At 35.4% G+C, this 19,243-nt stretch overlaps 1 protein-coding gene across 2 annotated transcripts in view; it reads left to right on the forward strand.

Annotated features, from left to right (window-relative positions):
• LOC150102550 (cytoplasmic dynein 2 light intermediate chain 1) overlaps positions 1-18,977 on the forward strand; it is a 372,826-nt gene extending 353,849 nt beyond the window's left edge. For both annotated transcript variants that reach the window (XM_090398816.1, XM_090398815.1), the window contains one exon: positions 18,699-18,977. In XM_090398816.1, the coding sequence (XP_090254942.1) occupies positions 18,699-18,767 (69 nt within the window). In that variant the 3' untranslated portion in view covers positions 18,768-18,977. The remainder of the gene's footprint in view (positions 1-18,698) is intronic.
• The last annotated feature ends 266 nt before the right edge of the window (positions 18,978-19,243 follow it).

Below are 19,243 nucleotides of genomic sequence, written 5' to 3' on the forward strand. Positions count from 1 at the left end.
AACACACACACACACAGTCTAATGTTAGTAAAATATTACCAATCATAATTACTAAAATTATTAATATTCATTGAAATAAAAAGACATCTGTTTAGCCACATGCAGTACTGCTACTACTTTGCACTGTGCTGCCACCTCTGTATGGTTTTAGCAGTTTTTAACATGGCAAATAATATTTAAAATGTTATTATTATTATTATTTGTCACCTCCAGGGAGTCCAAAGACTCATCGAGGGAGGACGCCTACTCTACAACTTGGTCTCCACCACTCACAATCCACCAACTACACCAACGCCATCGACCGCTGACCACTACCACTTCCACAGACAATCACAAACATCCATGCCCACAGCGGGATTCGAACCTGCAGCCTTTTGGCTGGAAAGCTGATATGCTAACCATTCGGCCAGCCTGGCTGGCCGAGTGGTTAGCATATAGGTATTATTTCTGGAAAAATTTTATGAAATAATTGTGTAGAGGAAAAAGAAGAAAGAAGAGGAAAATAATTGCGTAGAGAAAAAACTGTGCTAATAGATGTTACATGTTGTACATTATTATACACTTATGAAAAAAATGTTATGCAATGACAGGTAGAAAAAAAATAGCTATAGTATGTGTATGTACGACTAGTGAACTTAACAGGCAAGTTTTGAATAAACATTTGTGAGCATCCATAATGCTGGATGTAAATTTTTTCTTTTGATTGTTGCAAAAGTAACCACATGAAGCTAATGATATATATGATAAAGACTTTTTCAGAAGCATCCTCTTTCAGAGGATGCTTCTGAAAAAATTATCTTTGAAAGATAACATTTTCAAAATGATACTGAAAAATAATTTGTTTGGAAGTACACTGATTTTCATATTAAATCACCATTGTTCAAGCTATTTCCCGATTTTCAATAGTGAAGGTTTTTGTATACTGGGGAACACTGTAATAGTTCTTCATTGAGAATTTTGCACATTTTGTTACCACAAGATGAATTTCACTAAAATACGATATAGTTATTTACTTATTGTAATCTTTTTTCTTACCAGTAGTAGTTTTTGAAAGTACAGTAGCAAACAATAATCCAAACAAGCCGTATTTTTGTCAGGTTTTTGGTTTTGGTTTAATTCACTATTTTGGTTATGTACTATGTGTTTCAACTGTCTCTACGATGTTCATTAATAGTGTTGTGCATTTTAGTGTAAACAGGTTGACATTCGCAGTGTTTTATTCATTTTGTGTAGCTATAAAATGGATAAACTCCAAGAAAATGTTCAAAAATATGTACTCTTTCTCAGCACACATCCATGACTCAAAGACAAATAGATGATGAATGTGGTGTTGGTTTGGGTACTGTTAATGTGATTTTAAAGACATTTAGGAAGACAGGTACCTTTTCTCCTGACAGAAGAGAAGAATGAAGGTGAAAAATGAAAACTACACTTACTCAAGATCATTTACTAGTTAAGAAAAGCAAAATGATTCCAAGATTGTCTGCTGCGGACTTAAATAGAGACTTGACAGCTAGTGGGATTAAAGTTTCTTACATGACAGTCTGTCGAAGATTGTTTTAACCAAGGAAAGACTGCCCACAGACCAAAAAAAAGAAACAACTGTTGACGAACGCTATGCAGAAAAAGAGGGTCCAGTGGGCAAAAATGTACCAAAGATTGGACTGTTGAGAAGTGGAAGAAAGTCATATTCTCAGATGAGAGCCATTTATTTGTCCAAGAAGAGCAAGCACCCTATGTTTGCAAATCAGTGACTGAGAAGACTTCTCCCACCCACCTTTAACAAGCTCCCAAACACCTTGCTAAAAAGATGTGAGTTGTTTTACATATGACATCCCAGAATCTCTTGTGCCTCTTTACCGTATGATGAAAAGTGACCAATACATATAAATAATGAAGAAAAGAGTGGTCCCACAAATCCAGAAAGACAAAATTCTTCTTCTAACAGGATATCTCTCCATGCCACATTTCAAAAAAAAGTGAAAGAGTTCCTGAAAAATCACAACATCCAAATGCTTCAGTGGCCAGTAACTCTCCTAACATTAACCCAATAGAAAATTTGTGAGCACAGTGAAAAAGAGACTTGGAAAATTAAATTGTGACACAAAGGATAACCTAATATAATCCATTGTAAAAGTATGGTTTCAAGATGCAAAAATTAGAAAAGTGTGTTCTACATTGGTAGAGTCCATGCCTAATCAAATTGATGAACTTATTAGGAACAGAGGAGCAGGTATAAATTATTGGGTAAAGTTGGTGGAGTTTAATTTTTTATACTTATTTTCTTGTGAAATTAAAATATTTTTTTAAAATGTGAAAACCTCCATAGCTGAGTTGATATAGACTAGTAACGGGGGACCTATGATACATGTCAACGGTGACATGCCACAACATTTTGGGTGACACACCAGTGTTCACCAACACCCGTAACTGAACTCAACTGAACTGTTGAGTTCAGTTCAACAAAATGAAATGGGGTCATTACATATAAAGTATCAGTACATTGATACTTGGAGTGCAGTATCCCGAAAGGGAAAGGTCACCAGTGGTGTGCCGCAGGAATCAGTTTTGAGGCCATTGTTGTTCAATTTTTATGTTAATGATATTGGATTGGGTTTAACTAGTGATATCCAGCTGTTTGCAGATGATGGGAGAAAAATGAAGGTGAAAAATGAAAACTACACTTGCTCAAGATCATTTACTAGTTAAGAAAAGCAAAATGAATCCAAGATTGTCTGCTGTAGACTTAAATAGAGACTTGACAGCTATGCACGGTTAGGCTGATGTTAATGCCTTATAAGAGGACTTGAATAGATTTCATTAATGGGCAGGTAAGTGGAACTGTCAGTTCAATGTTGCCAAGTGTAAGGTTTTAAGATTTGGTAAGCAACAGGGATGCAAAGTATACACTTGGTGGGGAAACTTTAGCAGAAGTAGAGGAGATGAGAGATCTAGGAGTGATAGACAAGGACCTGAAATTCAGGGGCCACATTGCACAAGTTGTGAAAACATCACATCGAATAATGGCAATGATGTGGAGAACCCTGACATGCAGAAATAGAGAGGTTATGATTCCATTGTATAAGGCCTTGATCAGGTCTTATATGGATTATTATGCACAGATTTGGTCACCGGGATTTCATGGTGACGAGGATATGTTGGAAAGGGTACAGAGAACATTCACAGAGGTAGTCAGTGGTCTTTGGAATGTGAGTATGAGGACAGATTGAGAGGATGTAAGTTGCAGAGCCTCGTGAATAGGAAGAATGGGGGGGGGGAATATGATTGAGACATATAAGCTGGTCAGGGGTTGTCATCAGGTTGACACGGAAGAGATTTTTCATAGAATGGGAGAGGGGAGTAGAACAAGAGGCCATTGCTGGAAACTGTATAAAGAGGGTGTGAGTAAAGGAGTGAGGAGCGGGTTCTTTGCATGGAGTGTGGTTGGTGAGCGGAATGCATTGCCTGAGTGTGTTGTGGATGTGGAAACATTGAATCAGTTTAAGACGTGGTTGGATGAGCATTGTATGCAGTAGTGAGTACCTCCCACAACGTGGTTTCTATTCATATATAATAGTTTCTATTATAATAGCCATTGCTCCTTCCCCTTGCTTTGCCGTATGAATTAACTCCCCAGTATCAGTCTTATAACTACCCGTCAAAGTTTAAATGTCTCATTGATATCACCTCTCCTTTTATCTCCTAAACTTTTGCAGTCTGCATTCTCTCAATCTTTCCTCATAACTATCATTTTTACAGTCCCGATATCATTTTTGTTATTTGCCTCTGTGCTCTTTAGAAGATTAATTTATCTCCTTCAAACCTTGGTGACGAAATCTGAGGACAGTAGTTCAGGTGTGGTCTGATCAGGTCTTTATACAGTGGGGTGACAACTTTTCTATCTCTGCTGGTCATCATCCTTCTCAATATTGCAACAATCCTATGGGTTACCTTCACCACTTTTTAATATGTCCTCTGAACTTCAAGTTTCTATCAATCATCACCACAAGGTCCCTTGCCTCCTCCAACAGTTCAGTTTCTCCAACAGAATATACAGATTCCTATGTATGAATCCCAGACTTGAAGACTACATTTAGTTGCATTAATCTAAAATTCCCATTCATTTTCCCATCTGTTCGGCTTATTCAAATCCTCATCAAGGGCTGCCACATCAGCACTATTACTGATAACTCTTCTCCCCTTTACATCTCTGCAAACAACTGAGTATCTCTCTGCAATCCATTAATATTGATATAGAGGCTAAACAATATGCACTCCAATATTGAGCCCTTTGGGATTCACTTGTATCCTTCTGTCTTCTTGATACTGCTACCTCATACACAACTCTCTGATATTCATCAGACAGCTAATCCCCATTCTAATTCATTTACCTATATCGAAACCCATATGCTGTAACTTAATTATCATCTTATCATGGAGCACCCTGTCAAATGCCTTTGTAAAATCCAAAAAGAAAAAAAAGACGGTATTTGCCTTTCCCTCATCAACTGCTCTTGTTACTTTATTATAAAATTAGATCACTAAAACAAGAGCACCCCTTAACAAATCCATGCTAACCCTCATGGATAACATTACCCTCATCTGCCCAATTCTTTATACTGTCTCTCACTAATTTTTCTTAAATCTTAACAACTGCAGAAGAAATACAAACTGGTGTACAGTTTGATGCTTGCATTGTACTACCAACCTTATGCAGTGGCACTATCTTTCCCTTCTTCCACTCCTTGGGCATGTATCCCTTAGTAGCCAAACTCTCACTAAAAAGCCGTGTCAAGCAATGGGATTTTGCCATGCCCTTAAGGCAAAATCCCATCCAGCCCCATGACATCCTGAGTTCTCAGTATTTGAAACACACTCTCCTCTTGCACTTCTAAACCTTCAACCCTCCCCATCCCTCTAGTATTAAAACTTCTCCAGGATGAAATATCCAAAAAAAGTGATCATTAAACAACTCCACTGTCCTCTGCACCAGTCACTATACTCTCATCTTTGTCTCACAATATCATTCTTCCACAGTCATTCGCCTCCAACTCGATCTGGCCGCATAACAAAGCAATTCCTATGAAGTTTGCTTGGATCTCAGGACCAGTTTCTTCTCATATTCAAGTTTTGCCTTCCTTACCATACTAGTCACTTTCCTGGTCTGAGTCTTATATTCTTTATGCATTTGCTTTCCACTCTTCTCCTTAGATCTCTTTAACTATTTTTTTTACCTGTAGTTCCCATTTGATATCTTGCATCATCCACTTCACACGAAATTTTGTTCTCTTTTTCACTCATAATATACAACTTGGCATTGCTGCTATGCTATTAAATATTTCTTCACCAGTTCTCATGCACTGATGATATCTCACCCTTTCATTTCCTCCATTCATGGAAATGCCCCAAGTTGATTTCTAAGCTTATTATCATCACATGCCTTATAATTCCAAATAAATTCCTTTCCCCTGATGATACTCCTGCATGTCTGTTCATCCTCCAAGTCAAAAGTACTTAATGACTCTCTCTCCATCTGTGGGTAGAGACAACATTTCAGTTACAATCAGGTCCTCTGATGCCAGGACCAAATCCAAAACTCTTGAACTCCTTATTTCTTCTACTACATGTTGCCTAAGACAGTCCCTCAAAAACTGCATATATTCCATTTCCTTACTACCACCTGCAATTTCCTCTTTCCAGTTTATACTACTATAGTTAGAATCTCCATAAATAACGCTCATTCTTTTTGTACTCTCTGAGCTTAGCTGAATAAACAATTCCTGCTCTTCATCCTCTATGTTCCCTGGCTTATAAAAATACCCCACTAAATATCCTCTCTGCCCACTTCCACCTGACATCATATGCTCTCAAAATCATTAGTGTCATTGCCCCTCCAAATCCTCCACTCAAAGAGGACACAACTCATCACTATCATAAGCAATACTCAACCACTACTACCACATTTCTCTTTCTTATCCTGCTACTTCTATTCCGATCAATATATCATCTTCCATCACCCATATCTCACTGCAACCAAACAATCTTTAGACAGACTAAGGCTATCAGCACCACCACCAGTTCATCTCCTTTATTCTGGATACTCCTGGCATTTGTATAAAGAAACATCAATGATCAATGCATTGTCTGTGTTTCTATACCCATCATTATTTCCTCCAGACTCCATTGTAATCTGCATTACATCATGTGTTTCCCCCCCTCCAATGATTATTCCCACAGATGCCACCCCTGCCGCCATCCTCCCTGATAATACTAGTTTTCTTGCGCCAACATACTCACTTGTCCAGAGAGCAACATTCTCTCCAGATGCCTTCCTCCTTCCTTGTTCAAATGCAGGCCATGTAGTTCTTTTCTATCCTCAAATGTACTCCAGGAAGCTACATAATCCACACTTCTCTTTCGGCATATTCTGGCTATCATACCATTCATTAATGATGCTCTTCTTCTCGGCTCTGCATTATCATACCCGGATAATACACTCACTATTCTCACTCTCTAGCTCTTCTGCCATACAACCGCAAGCATATACCTCAGATCTCTCACCACCCAATTCACACTGTCTCTCAAGTCATTCGTGCCCACAAATTATCCACTATGAAAAAACTGTTCTTGCTGACCTTACAAATTTGCTATAGTGAGAGTCAACTGAATAGACATGCACTATAATGAACACCTGTACAACAAACTGGTGCGTTTTAATGAATTACAGAAAAGTTCTAGCCTAAGTCTCATAGAACCAATAAGATTTTAAGCTCACTTACGAAGAGTAAAATATATGAAGCTAGAGATTTAGGGGTAATGGTAGGCAGAGAGTTGAAGTCTAGAGGACATATTGCTAAGGTAGCTCATAAGATTACTTGGCTATTGAAGAACACATTAACAAGGAGAGATGAGGAAGTTGTTATTCCACTTTATAAGCCTTGATATGTCCACATCTGGATTACTGTACTCAAGTCTGGTCTCCTGGGTTTCTTGGGCATGATGAAGCGGCGGTGAAGATTCAGAGGCAAGTGACCAAGATGGTGAGTGGTCTGTTGAATATTCCCTATGAAGATAGATTGAGGGTGTGTGGATTTCAGAAGTTGGTTGATAGGAGAAAAAGATGGGATATGATAGAAACATTTAAGTTGCTTAAAAGATTTTATAGGATTGATGCAAAGGAAATATTTCAGCACTTGACTAGAGGGACCAGAACAAATGGTCATCCTGGAAGTTGAATAAAGCTGTGGTTAGTAGGGGTATGAGGACTCGATTTTTTTGCTTGTAGAGCTGTGAAGAAGTAGAATGGGTTGCCAGAATACGTTGTGAGTACTCTGTTAATGGGTTCAAGGAGAGGTATGATAGATTGTGTAAATAGTTTGGGTCTCCTGCAATGAGTCTTCAGACTCCATATAATAATAATAATAATAAAGAAATACTGTATATTATGCAATATTTCTTTAATTTTGAGTTCTAAGAGGGCAGTGTCAGTTTATGCCAGTTGTAGATCAGTGTATCTCTCTCCATTCAGGAAGCTGACATTGACACCAATTTTGTCTATCACTTTAACATTCCCTCAGGCTGACTAATGGAATGACTAAGTCTGATGTTCATCTCTTCTGTTCTCTTTCTCTTCATAACTGGAGGTAACCAAGTTGACTGACTACTGAAGTTTTCAGTTTTATTTTTGATTTTAATGTTTTAAGTTATTATGAAATTTCAGGTAAGTGACATTAATTTATCTAATGTAACATATTGAAATTTAAACAATTCTGAATTTTCATTTTCAAAATTTCATACTCTTCTGGTTTATTTCCTTTGTTTCCGATTATTGATTTTCAGTTGTACTTTTTTCATGTTGTTATTTTGTGTGTTTTATGATCTCTTGCAATTTCTTTGCATTATTTCCTGTGATTTCTTTTATTTTTTGCAATATGTTTTGTTTCATAGGAATGGAATGTGGAGGTTAGTATTTTTACCCTAAATTTACTATAGCAAACCTTGCATCATGTATCTGTAATTTCTAGGGCAGCATTTTCCAAATGGTGGGTCACAACCTGTCACCGGTTCATGAAAGCTAAATGCCTGAAAAAACTCTTGAAAACCTAGTTGTTTCGTTTTTGGGTTTTCTTTTTTTTCACGAAACTCTAAAATACAAGTAAATAGCATTTAATCGGGACTAATGAATAAATAATTGAATTAATAGAGACGAAAAATGCGCTCCGTCTGCATCGCCATTTCGCAGTCTCTTTGTTCATGGTATAGTAGCTCAGCTAATGACGAGGCTGCACGGCAGCAACCACGCCACCAGTCGAATCGTTTGGCGATCTGGCATTTGTTTTACTCGCTCGCCACGTACTCACTCTGCTTGTTCAGTTTGAGTTAAGCATCAAGAGAGAGCGTATTTTTTGATTACATGTACCTTGCCCACTGAGTTTGGCTGAACAGCCGTAATTATTATAATTGTTTCTAAATAATTTATTTCATTCTTTCTTCATTTCGCTTGCCATTACCCATTTAACGATGGATAAATGGGTAATAAAACAACAAACCAACAATGTGCCGGTTGCAAACTCTTCGATTAGCACCAATGAACAATCGAGTAATGTGCAGCCGGGCACGAGTTCTGAGAACAGCACGAACAAATGGCTGCATGATGTGTTGTCTACTACTCTTACAAAAAAGAAGATTATGTACTGGACCCGACAGTATTCTGAGGATTACATACAATTCAGTTTCATCAAAAGGTGCTGATGACAAACCATTCTGTGTGATTTGTTGTGCGGCACTTTCAAACAAGTCCATGAAACCTTTAAAGTTAAAGCGACATTTGGAATTGAAACATCTGAACTACAGTAATAAGCCAATAGATTTCTTTATAAATAAAAAGAGAGAACTAATAGCTACAAAGAAGACTATGTCTTCGAATTTCTCTCAGGGAGCTCAGTCTGAAAACCTTGTAATGGCTTCTTATGAAATATCAAAATTAATTGCTGACACTGGTTATCCTCACACAGTTGCCGAGAAATTAATAGATCCAGCAATGAAAATGTTAGCATCTCGAATATATGTGATAAAAAACAGACGAGCCAAGTAAATATGCTGACGCTATCAAATAACACACTCTCGGAGGAGACCCTGTAACCCCTAGAGAGCACATCCCCTGGGTGGCGGATAGGGGAGCCCACCATGTGCGTGCGTGCGTGTGTGTATGGTGGGGTGGTCTGAATATACTGAATAAGGACTCGTGGACCAACAGGGCCATAAGGGGCAATCATCTTGATTGTAAGGGAAGTGGCACTCCCATGGACCCCCTAACTGGATCTATCCTCTTCTTTTACTTTGAGGAAGATCCACTTACTTTAATCTTTCCTATATTATCAGCCAACTCTTCTTATTTTATGACCCTTATGCTATTAGAGTACTCGAGGGCCATGGGGTCTTTTCATTCCTGGCCTTATAACTATGTCCTCTCTATAAACCTGTCTATAATCTACTCTTTCTCCCTTTCAATATACCCTTTTCCTCCTATGGGTTTAAATTCGGAAGATGGCTAGTTCAGAAGCTTTAAGATAGCAGCCCTACCACTGAACTATTCCATCGTCAGGCTAGTCCCCTGACATGGAGAACATAATTCTACATGTAAGCTGACAGAAAAAGATAATCGGATTGAATCTATAGAAAACGACCCTGGAATGGAAAAGGTAAAACAAAAATGGAAACGACAAAATATAATACATATAGCAAACTGGAATGGAAGAGGAATAGCATATAAAAAATAGAATTAGATGAAAGAAATTAAAAGGAACTATGAGAACCGAAAATTTTAATGTGATATATAGTAGGGTCGACAGAGACCAAAGAGCACAAGCAGGTGTCATGATTTGGATTCATAACTCCCTTTCAAAACAGTAAAAACATTATAAATTATAGAATGAAAGAATAATAGATGCTAGAATAAAAATAGATAGAGGCTATTTAATAATAATTGGTTTATATGCCCCAGAAGAAGGAAGAGAACAGGATAATATTGATTTTTATAATCAGCTACAAAACATATACAATAAAATAAATAAAAAATGATTGCATAATTTTAGCAGGAGACTTAAATGCAAGAATTGGAAACACGAAAATTAATAATAATATAGGAATACATGGAGAACATACTCTAAACAGGAATGGTAAAAAAATTGATTGACTTTGTAGTTTATAATAACCTAAAAATAATGAATTCCTTCTATAAACATAAAGACACACATAAATATACTTGGGCAGCAAGAAGATGGAAATCAATATTAGATTATTTTATATTAAATGAAAAGACATCAAAATTTTCACTAGATGTTAGAGTTCACAGAGGATATGAAATAAGCAGTGACCACTTCCTTGTTAAAATAAAATTAAGATTGCCACCTAAATGGCTACAAGTAACAAGAACAGAAAGAAAATTTGAAACATTTGTTTATAAAACTAGACTATTGAATGACACAAATGTACAGTGGCTATATGAACAAAGAATTAATCAATATCTAGATAAAATAAAACAAAATGAAGAAATAGAAATAGAATGGCTTAATATAAACATGATACTAAATGCAGCAGCAAAGGAAAGCTTAGGAAAGACCAAAAAATTCAATAAAAGGAAAAAACTGAAGATTTGGGATGATACAATCAAAGAAATAATCAAAAAGATAAAAGAAGCCTATCACAAATGGTTAAGCAGTAAAAGATTAGAAGATGAAATAGAATATAAAAGAATAAGAGCCATAGCTAAAAGAGAAGTCAGAAAAAGACAGAGAATCATGGAACAAATTTGTTTCTAATTTAGAACATGATTTATATAAAATAAGACCCAATGTATATAAGATTTTGAAACACTTAAATGCAGATATCAAAGAAAACATAAAATTAAACACCGAATTGAAATTAGAAGAATTTCTAAATTACTACACAGAATTGTGGACAGATAAATATTTTAAAAAAGACAACTGGCAAACAATTAACGAAAATGAAAAGGAAATAACTAAGGAAGAATTAGAAATCAGCCTGAAAGAAACAAGAAATGGAAAATCACCTGGAGAAGATAAGCTAGGTTCAGAACTATATAAATATGCAGGAACAAGATTCAAAGAAAGACTCTTATTATTTTTAAATAAAATTTATTCAACTGGTATCCCCCCCAATAGAATGGAAAAAAGCAATTGTGATTCCTATCTTTAAAAATGGTAATAGAGATGACCCTAAAAACTACAGAGGTATCAGTATACTAAATTCCTATTACAAAATATATAGCAGAATCTTAAATAACAAAAAATAATGAAATATTCTGAAAACTTTATTTTAGAAGTACAGAATGGATTTAGAAAAGGATGGTCATGTATAGATCCGGCCTTTTGCCTAAAATTAATAATAGAGAAAAGAAGAGAATACAATTTAGAAAACATATTGCATTTATTGACTTTGAAAAAGCATTCGACAAAGCTGAAAGAAACATATTATTTAACATATTAAAAGAAAGACAAATACCAAATGATATCCTAAAAGCTATCACAAGTATATATGAAAATAATCAAATACAAATAAGATTAAATCATGAGCTATCATACACGAGAGAGATAAACCAATGGGGTCCGACAGGGATGTCCCCTCTCAGCAACTCTTTTTAATATCTACTTAAATGAAATAATAATAAAATGGAATAAAAATTTACATCAAAGAATTAAACTTTCTCCTACATTGAACTTAAACACTCTCCTTTTTGCCAACGACCAAATAATAATTTCAAATTCTGAAGATAACTTACAGAAAGCTATTTTAGATATAAATAAGATAGCCAAGGATTATAGTATGATAATATCAACAGAAAAATCAAAAATTATGGCCTTTAAAGGACAAGATCCAGCAAGAAATAAAATAGTAATAGATAACATAATCTTAGGACAGGTGAATTCATTTAACTACCTGGGATGTATGATCACATATGAAAATGAAAAAGATATAAACATAAAAAAAATTTTTAAATGACAGGTGCAATTAACTCTATATTTAAACCAAACCTAGTTCAAAAACAAACCAGACTAAAAGTATACAATACATTAGCCTTACCAGTCCTATTATATGGAAGCGAAATCTGGACAATAAAACAAAAAGACAAACAAAGATTGATAACAGCAGAAATGAAGTTTATGAGAAAAACTGCAAAGTATACCCTATTTGATCACAAAAGAAACAAAGAAATTATAAAAGAATTAAACATTTAAGTAATAGAAAAAAATTTAAAAATATAAACATAAATGGATGGAACACGTTCAAAGAATGAAAACAGAAAGATTACAAAACAAGCCTTAAAGTACAAGCCATTAGGAAAAAGAAAACTAGGACATCCTTTTAAAAGATTCAACGATGACTTCTAAGGCTGGAACAGGCCATGCTAGGCCTAAATCCTTGATACGCATGATGATGATCAAATAACACAGTGAAGAGTAGAATCATGGAGATGGCAGATAATGTCGAAGAAACTGTCATAGGTCACTTAAAAGAGTGCAATTTTTTTCCTTGCAAGTCGATGAAAGTACATACATATCGGACAATGCCAATTTAATGTGTTTTGTGAGATACGATTGTGACAATACAACTCGCACAGAATTTCTTTTTCATAAACCTCTAACAACAAGAACAACAGCTGAAGAAATGTTTAATTTGATCGCAAATTACATCAATGAAAAGGGCATTGAATGGAAGAAATGTGTGGGACTGAGTAGCGATGGAGCCCGTGCAGTTGCAGACGCATGCACTGGACTTTTTCCAAAGATCAAAGCTTTAGCACCAGACTGTGTATGAGTGCATTGTAGCATTCACAGAGAAGCATTGGCTGTCAAAAGAATGCTATTGCTTTTAAACGCAACTATGCAAGAGTGTGTACAATTTATAAACTTTATAAAATCTCGTCCATTGAATTCAAGAATATTCTCTGCGTTGTGCAAAGAAATGGAGAGTGAACATGGACATTTTCTTTTACACTGCGAGGTGCGATGGCTGCCAAGAGGGAATGTTTTAAGCAGACTTATTGAAATGAAGGATGAAGTTTTAATGTTCTTAGACCAACATCCCCCCAACGGCTAGGGATGTAATATTTGAATTCAAAGACAGTTTTCATGATGTCAATTGGTTAATCAAAGTTGCCTACCTTTGTGACAGTTTTGATTTTTTGAATAATTTAAATCTGACATTACAAGATAGCATTGTAACTGTATTTAAAGTGCAATAGAAGGTGGAAGCTGCAACAAAAAAAAAAAACTCAATTTGTGGTCCCGTCGTGTGGAAGCAGGGAATTACAAATCTTTTACAAAGCTAATAGAATTACAAAAAGAGTATAATATGAGTTACACGCCTGTGAGATTTCAGCTGTTATCAAAGAACATATGCTAGGACTGTAGGCAAGTCTGAAGGAATATCCCCCCCCCTCAATCAAGAGCAATAAAACATGGATAAGGAACCCTTTTACAGTGAACCCTTTTACAGTAATCTGAGACAGAATTGCCGTATTCAGATATTGAATCTATAATTGAACTGTTGTGTGATACGGCACTCAAAGACATCTTCAATGCAATACCACTGATGGATTTTTGGCTGTCTTGCCATCAGGAGTACCCAATTTTAGCAGAAAAATAAAATTTCTAATGCCTTTTGTCACAATCTATAAATGTGAAACAGGCTTTTCAACACCAGTTTTTCTAAAATATAAATATAGAAATCGATTGGAAGTCGAACTGATTTAAGAATAAAGTTATAATCTTTTCCTCCAAACCTGAAGCTTCTAGTTAACAAACAACAGCATCACACTTCTCATTAATAAATTACTTGGCTTTAGTTTAATTTCTTTATATTTTTGTAATAGTAAATACTTCTTTATTATAATAATAATAAATAAAAACTCTATGAACAACATTCAAATCTGTTTTATTTTACCTATTAGCCATAAAAATTTTAGTGGGTCACGAAGATGAAGTATTAAAATAACCGGGCCATGGAAAAAAAAGTTTGGGAAACCTTGTTCTAGGGCAGTGGTGGCAAACCTTTTTATGTCGGCTTGCCAAAAGTTTACAAATTGAGTTGCTGATGTGTCCAGCACGTCAACAACTAATTAATACAACACTAATTAATTAATTAACATTAATTAATACAAAATTAATTGCAGAATTTTATTGAGACAAGTTTAAAAATTAACATAGAATTTTATAAAAGTGAACTCATAATTTGACATACACGTTGTCATATACAAATCAATATCAACCTATTATCAATTTATTAATGAGATTTTTGCTGTTGTACATTAGATGCCAAATGCTTTATATCTGGTTCATATTTTGTCACTTTTAGTAATACACACGCGAAACCAGATTCATCAGTCATTCTATTTCTTAAACTGTCTTTTATAAAATTCATTTCGAAAAATAATGACTCACAAGCATCTGTAGAGAAGAAAATTGATAATATAGTCATCGCTAATTTTTTTAAACAACAAAAGGTTTCAGGAATGGCATTGCAAGTTCTCAATATTTCCTCTTCTGCATTATTTTTAATTGCACCCAATAAGCGATCATTTTCAATTATTTCTAAGTCATTTCTCAAATCGACAAACTTTTGTTTCTATATAGAACTAGATTGAAAATCCATTAGTTGCATTTCTATATCTTCCAAATTCAGCCACTCGAAAATCTCCAAATTGAGTTTATCTGTTGATCTTGTGTCCAGATGCAAAATAAATTTTGATGTCTCTGCAAATTGCCTGAACTGCACAAATCTTGAAGAAAATTCGTTGATTATCGACTGAATAACTGTAGAAAAACTCTTTTGTCAGTTTCACTTGATCTGTTTTTTCATGGGATTCTAGATCTGCAAAGAATTTTTTTGTATTTGGAAAATATCGGAAGGTATTGGAAATAACGTCACGATTAAAAATTGGTAATTTAGCTTCAAATGCCATGATCTCCACTGGTAACCAAATTAGTACTGGCTACCAGTGGAGATTAAACTTGGGCCAGCTGTCTCTGATTGGTAGCCAATCAGAGAGATAGCCGGCCCAAGACTATCACTAATTAAGCAGCACAAGTGAAAACACAACTCAACAAGTGCTGCCATCTTGTGGTCCCTAACCCTAATGCAATATTTTAATGTCTGAAATAGTGCAGGTTCTATGGTCGATTTTCTTGAGTTTCCGGAAGAAAAAAACCCTTTTTTCCCCTTGTCAGAGATCGACTAACTCTGGAACCGGTTGAAAAAAGGCTTAGAAAAAGTTCCTCTAGTCATCGACTAGACTTGAACTCAAAGTCTACCTTTGGGCAGGTCTGCATGGAAGATATTGCAATTGTGCCCAAAGTGTGCTTTAGAGGAAGTGGTATGGGACTTTATTTTCTTGAAGATATTCACGGAAACTATGAACTGCTTCTCTTTCATTTAAGCGAAATTTGCATGCCAACTTTTTAATTTCTGCTTCACCAAATGTCAGATGCCTCCCAAGATTTTCTGGCCAATATTTGGAATCTAATTCTCAGCAGTTTATTATTATTATTATTATTATTATTATTTGTGACACCTCCAAGGAGTCCGAAGACTCATCGCGGGAGGACACCTACTATACAACTGTCTCCACCACTACACCGAACCTCTATGGGTTTGGTGTAGTGGTGAACTTACATCAGTTCTCTCCCCTTATGGGAGAGAGAACTGATGTAAGGTAAGGAGATGTAAACTCTGGGGTTGGTGGAAGCATCAACAATGTTTTGATGACGGTGGTGTTAGTAGTTTATTAATACTTTTGGAAGGTCCGTATTGTCAGATGAGGAAGAACTCAAAAATGAACTGAAACATCTTAAAAGGACCTTCACAAATAATGGTTACTGTTCCAAAAGTATTAATAAACTACTATACCACCATCATCAAAACACTGTTGATGCTTCCACCAACCCCAGAGCTTATATCTCCTTACCTTACATCATTTCTCTCTCCCCTAAACTGGCGAGAATTTTGAAGAAGTTCAATATCAAACTGTGTTTCTCCACTCTACCTGAACTCCAGTTAATTCTAAGCCACACCAAAAAAAATCATCACCATCTTCAGTTTCCAGGTGTCTACTAAATTATATGCAACTGTGGGAAACCATATTACACCCAAACTGAAAAGTCTATCTTCCTACATCTCGAAGAACACCAGAGAGACATTTCATAATTAGTTTTTAATGATATGTTGTTGTAATGGTGCAAATTTTTTTACGCCCTTTTATTTGCTTTTTATATTATTACACCTGATGAAGTCAGCATTCTGACAAAACTGGTTGTGTAGTTATATTAAATTTACTTGTTTCCCTATTATCTCGGAATTCAGTCATTAAACAATATTTAACATATACTGTATCTGGAAGGAAAGTTGCGATAGTATCATTACCAGTAATAGTAATATCTTTATTGCTGTTCTCATTTACATACTTTTTTTAATTGCTAATCAAACGAAGCCATGTCTGGACAATTCATCGTGGAAAATTTATCGCTGGGACAATTTATCATGCAAACTATTGATCACTGAAAATGTTTTTCACTAGAAAATTGAAATGATATTGCATTGATACTGATATATGAAAAGTAAATGCAGTGCAAGATAACTTTCACAAAATATAATTTTATTATGTATCTATGTATTAGTCCATGTGGTTAGTGGAGTGGCTGGTTGCTTCACAACCATATGCCTGGGAAAGGAGTGTCCTGGGTTCGATTTCTGTCACTGATATGAGGAGCTCAGGATCTTTCTCAGACATAGCCAAGTTAGCCAGTCTTGGGTGAAGACTGCAGGGTTTTTCTCCCCAGTTTATATGGAATTTTTCCTCTCGCAAGCAGGCAAACCGGCCTTGAGAACTTAATGCTTTTACAGATATAGGATACACTGGGAGGCATAGGCCAACCACCTTATCCTTGTATAACAGTTGTGGTTATAAGGAATAGAAATCCTCGACACTGTAAAGGTAAAAGAAGGATAGATCTGTGTATTATTTATTTAGATTTTCATAATGTATTTTATTCTTATACAGTGAAAGTAACATTTTATTGATTGGTGAGTTTCCTAATTTCTGTTTCATCTTAAAATGGTATAAATATTCTTTCTTACTTTGATACTACAGATTCTATTGATTGAATATTAATATTTACAAAATTATAACTGCAACTGTTATACAATAATAAGGTGGTTGGCCCTATGCCTCCGCATGTATCCTGTGTCTGTAGAAGCATTATCTTCTCAGGGCTGGTTTGCTGTTGCTTGCTTGAGGGAGGAAAAAACCCCCACATAAACTGGGGAAAAAACTCTGCAGTCCTCACCCAAGACCGGCTAACTTGGCTATGTCTGAGAAAGATCCTATATTCCTCACGTCAGTGATGGGAATCGAACCCAGGATGCTCCCTTCCCAGCAGGGGCGAATTCTCCATGCTTGCTGCTCAAGCTCATTAATTGAGAAAGAAGTCATATTTATTTGTTAATAATTGCATGCATTTATAAGCATTCCATTTAGGCTTTTATTTTTGTAGACAGAGGACATCTTAAGCTTGCGCGGCAATAATTGAGCTTTTCGTTGTGTATCAAAAGCCGATACTTGCTCGTCTAGTCAAAGCTTCCTTGGCTTGCTCGGTTGTAGGAGCTTCGAGGTCCTCGCTGCAGCAATGTGATTTCATGCGCCTGCATAGCCATTTCCGCTCCCTTCACTTCGTCTTAAACAAGTAGCTCTATCCAGTGAGCTTCGGCCAGCCTTTACAAGCGTGCGTGTTGCTTGGGAAAATTAAGTTACAACCAACTTTTTATGACGTTAAATGTTATTGATCAGTTCATAAAGAAGAACCGTAGGTAGAATTTGTATTCAAGTAGCTAAGTTGAAAAAGATAGAATATCATTTATAAAATAAATGTTGTATTTGTATGATTAAATGTACATAAATTTCTAAATATATAGTTTTAAATGGTCAGTAATTCATTATTCCACTAATCAGACTTCAGTCACACCTCTCACTCCCTGAATGATAATAAGCATGAATTTCAAGACCAACATTCGTCCCTGTTTCCCAGGCATTTGGTTGTGAAGCAACCAGCCACTCAGCTAACCGTGCGGACTAATACATAGATACATAATAAAATTATATTTTGTGAAATTTATCTTGCACTGCATTTACTTTTTATATATCAGAATCCATTTAATTCATTTCAGTTTTCTAGCGAATTTTTTCAGCGATCAATAGTTCGTGCGATGAATTTTTCTTGCAATAAATTGTCCCCGCTATAAATTATTCACCGATGAATTGTCCATGAACCAAAGGAAGCTGCCATGGTACCTGTGTAAAGAATGACTGCAATTCAATATGGTAGAGTTATTTTGTGATTGCAATTCTCCGTGAATAATATATAAGTAATATGAATTAAAAGCTGTTAGACTTGATGAAAGTAACAACAGTTATAGTTAAAGATGAATTACCATTATGTTCTTAAATGCTAGTGATATGCTATACTGCATTCTAGAAGTTTTGTGTTTGCATATTTCACTACTTATGCTAAAGTAGGTTGGGATCCATCAGTAGAATTATGACCTTGTAGCTCTTCTTTAAAATCCTTGTTGCTTTGTCATTAAAGTTGCATTATTCACATGTAATTTTTTTTTTTTAACTGCAGGAGCTGGAAGATTACAGAAGAAAATTACAGCACAAAAAGCCAGAATGGGAAGAATTAAATTTGGACTGATGTATATCCTAATTTTTTAAAGAATGTGGTATAATTATTGTCTTTCAGTTTGTATGCACTACATCCTTCCCGTCACACATGCATGCACACACACATAAATTTAATAATAACAATGTCAACATTATTAACAAATTTAACAATGTTGACATTGTTCTTTTTCTCTTGCTTGGCTTAATTAGTGAAAAATAAAGTTAATTGCAAGAAGTATAACAGATTCTTTTCATTTATATATGTAGTGAGAAATTTTTTATTAAGTCATTGTCATATGGAAAACCACAAGATGTGTAACAGTCATCTAATCAAGATATGGTATTATACTTAAAAAGAAATTCTTCTTTTAATCAATATTTATCCTAGTATAAGCAAACAGTAATAGTTTCTGCTTGAAATAATATTGTAACTTACTGAGAGCAGTTGCCTTCACCACAAGTTGTCCTAAGTATCCACTGTAATGGAAAAGCATGTTCTCCAAAGAT

The sequence above is a fragment of the Typopeltis vanoorti genome, chromosome 10 (genome assembly GCF_054136105.1).
Source record: "Typopeltis vanoorti isolate ZY-2024b chromosome 10, IOZ_Tvanoo_1.0, whole genome shotgun sequence".
In the NCBI taxonomy this organism is placed as follows: domain Eukaryota; kingdom Metazoa; phylum Arthropoda; class Arachnida; order Uropygi; family Thelyphonidae; genus Typopeltis; species Typopeltis vanoorti.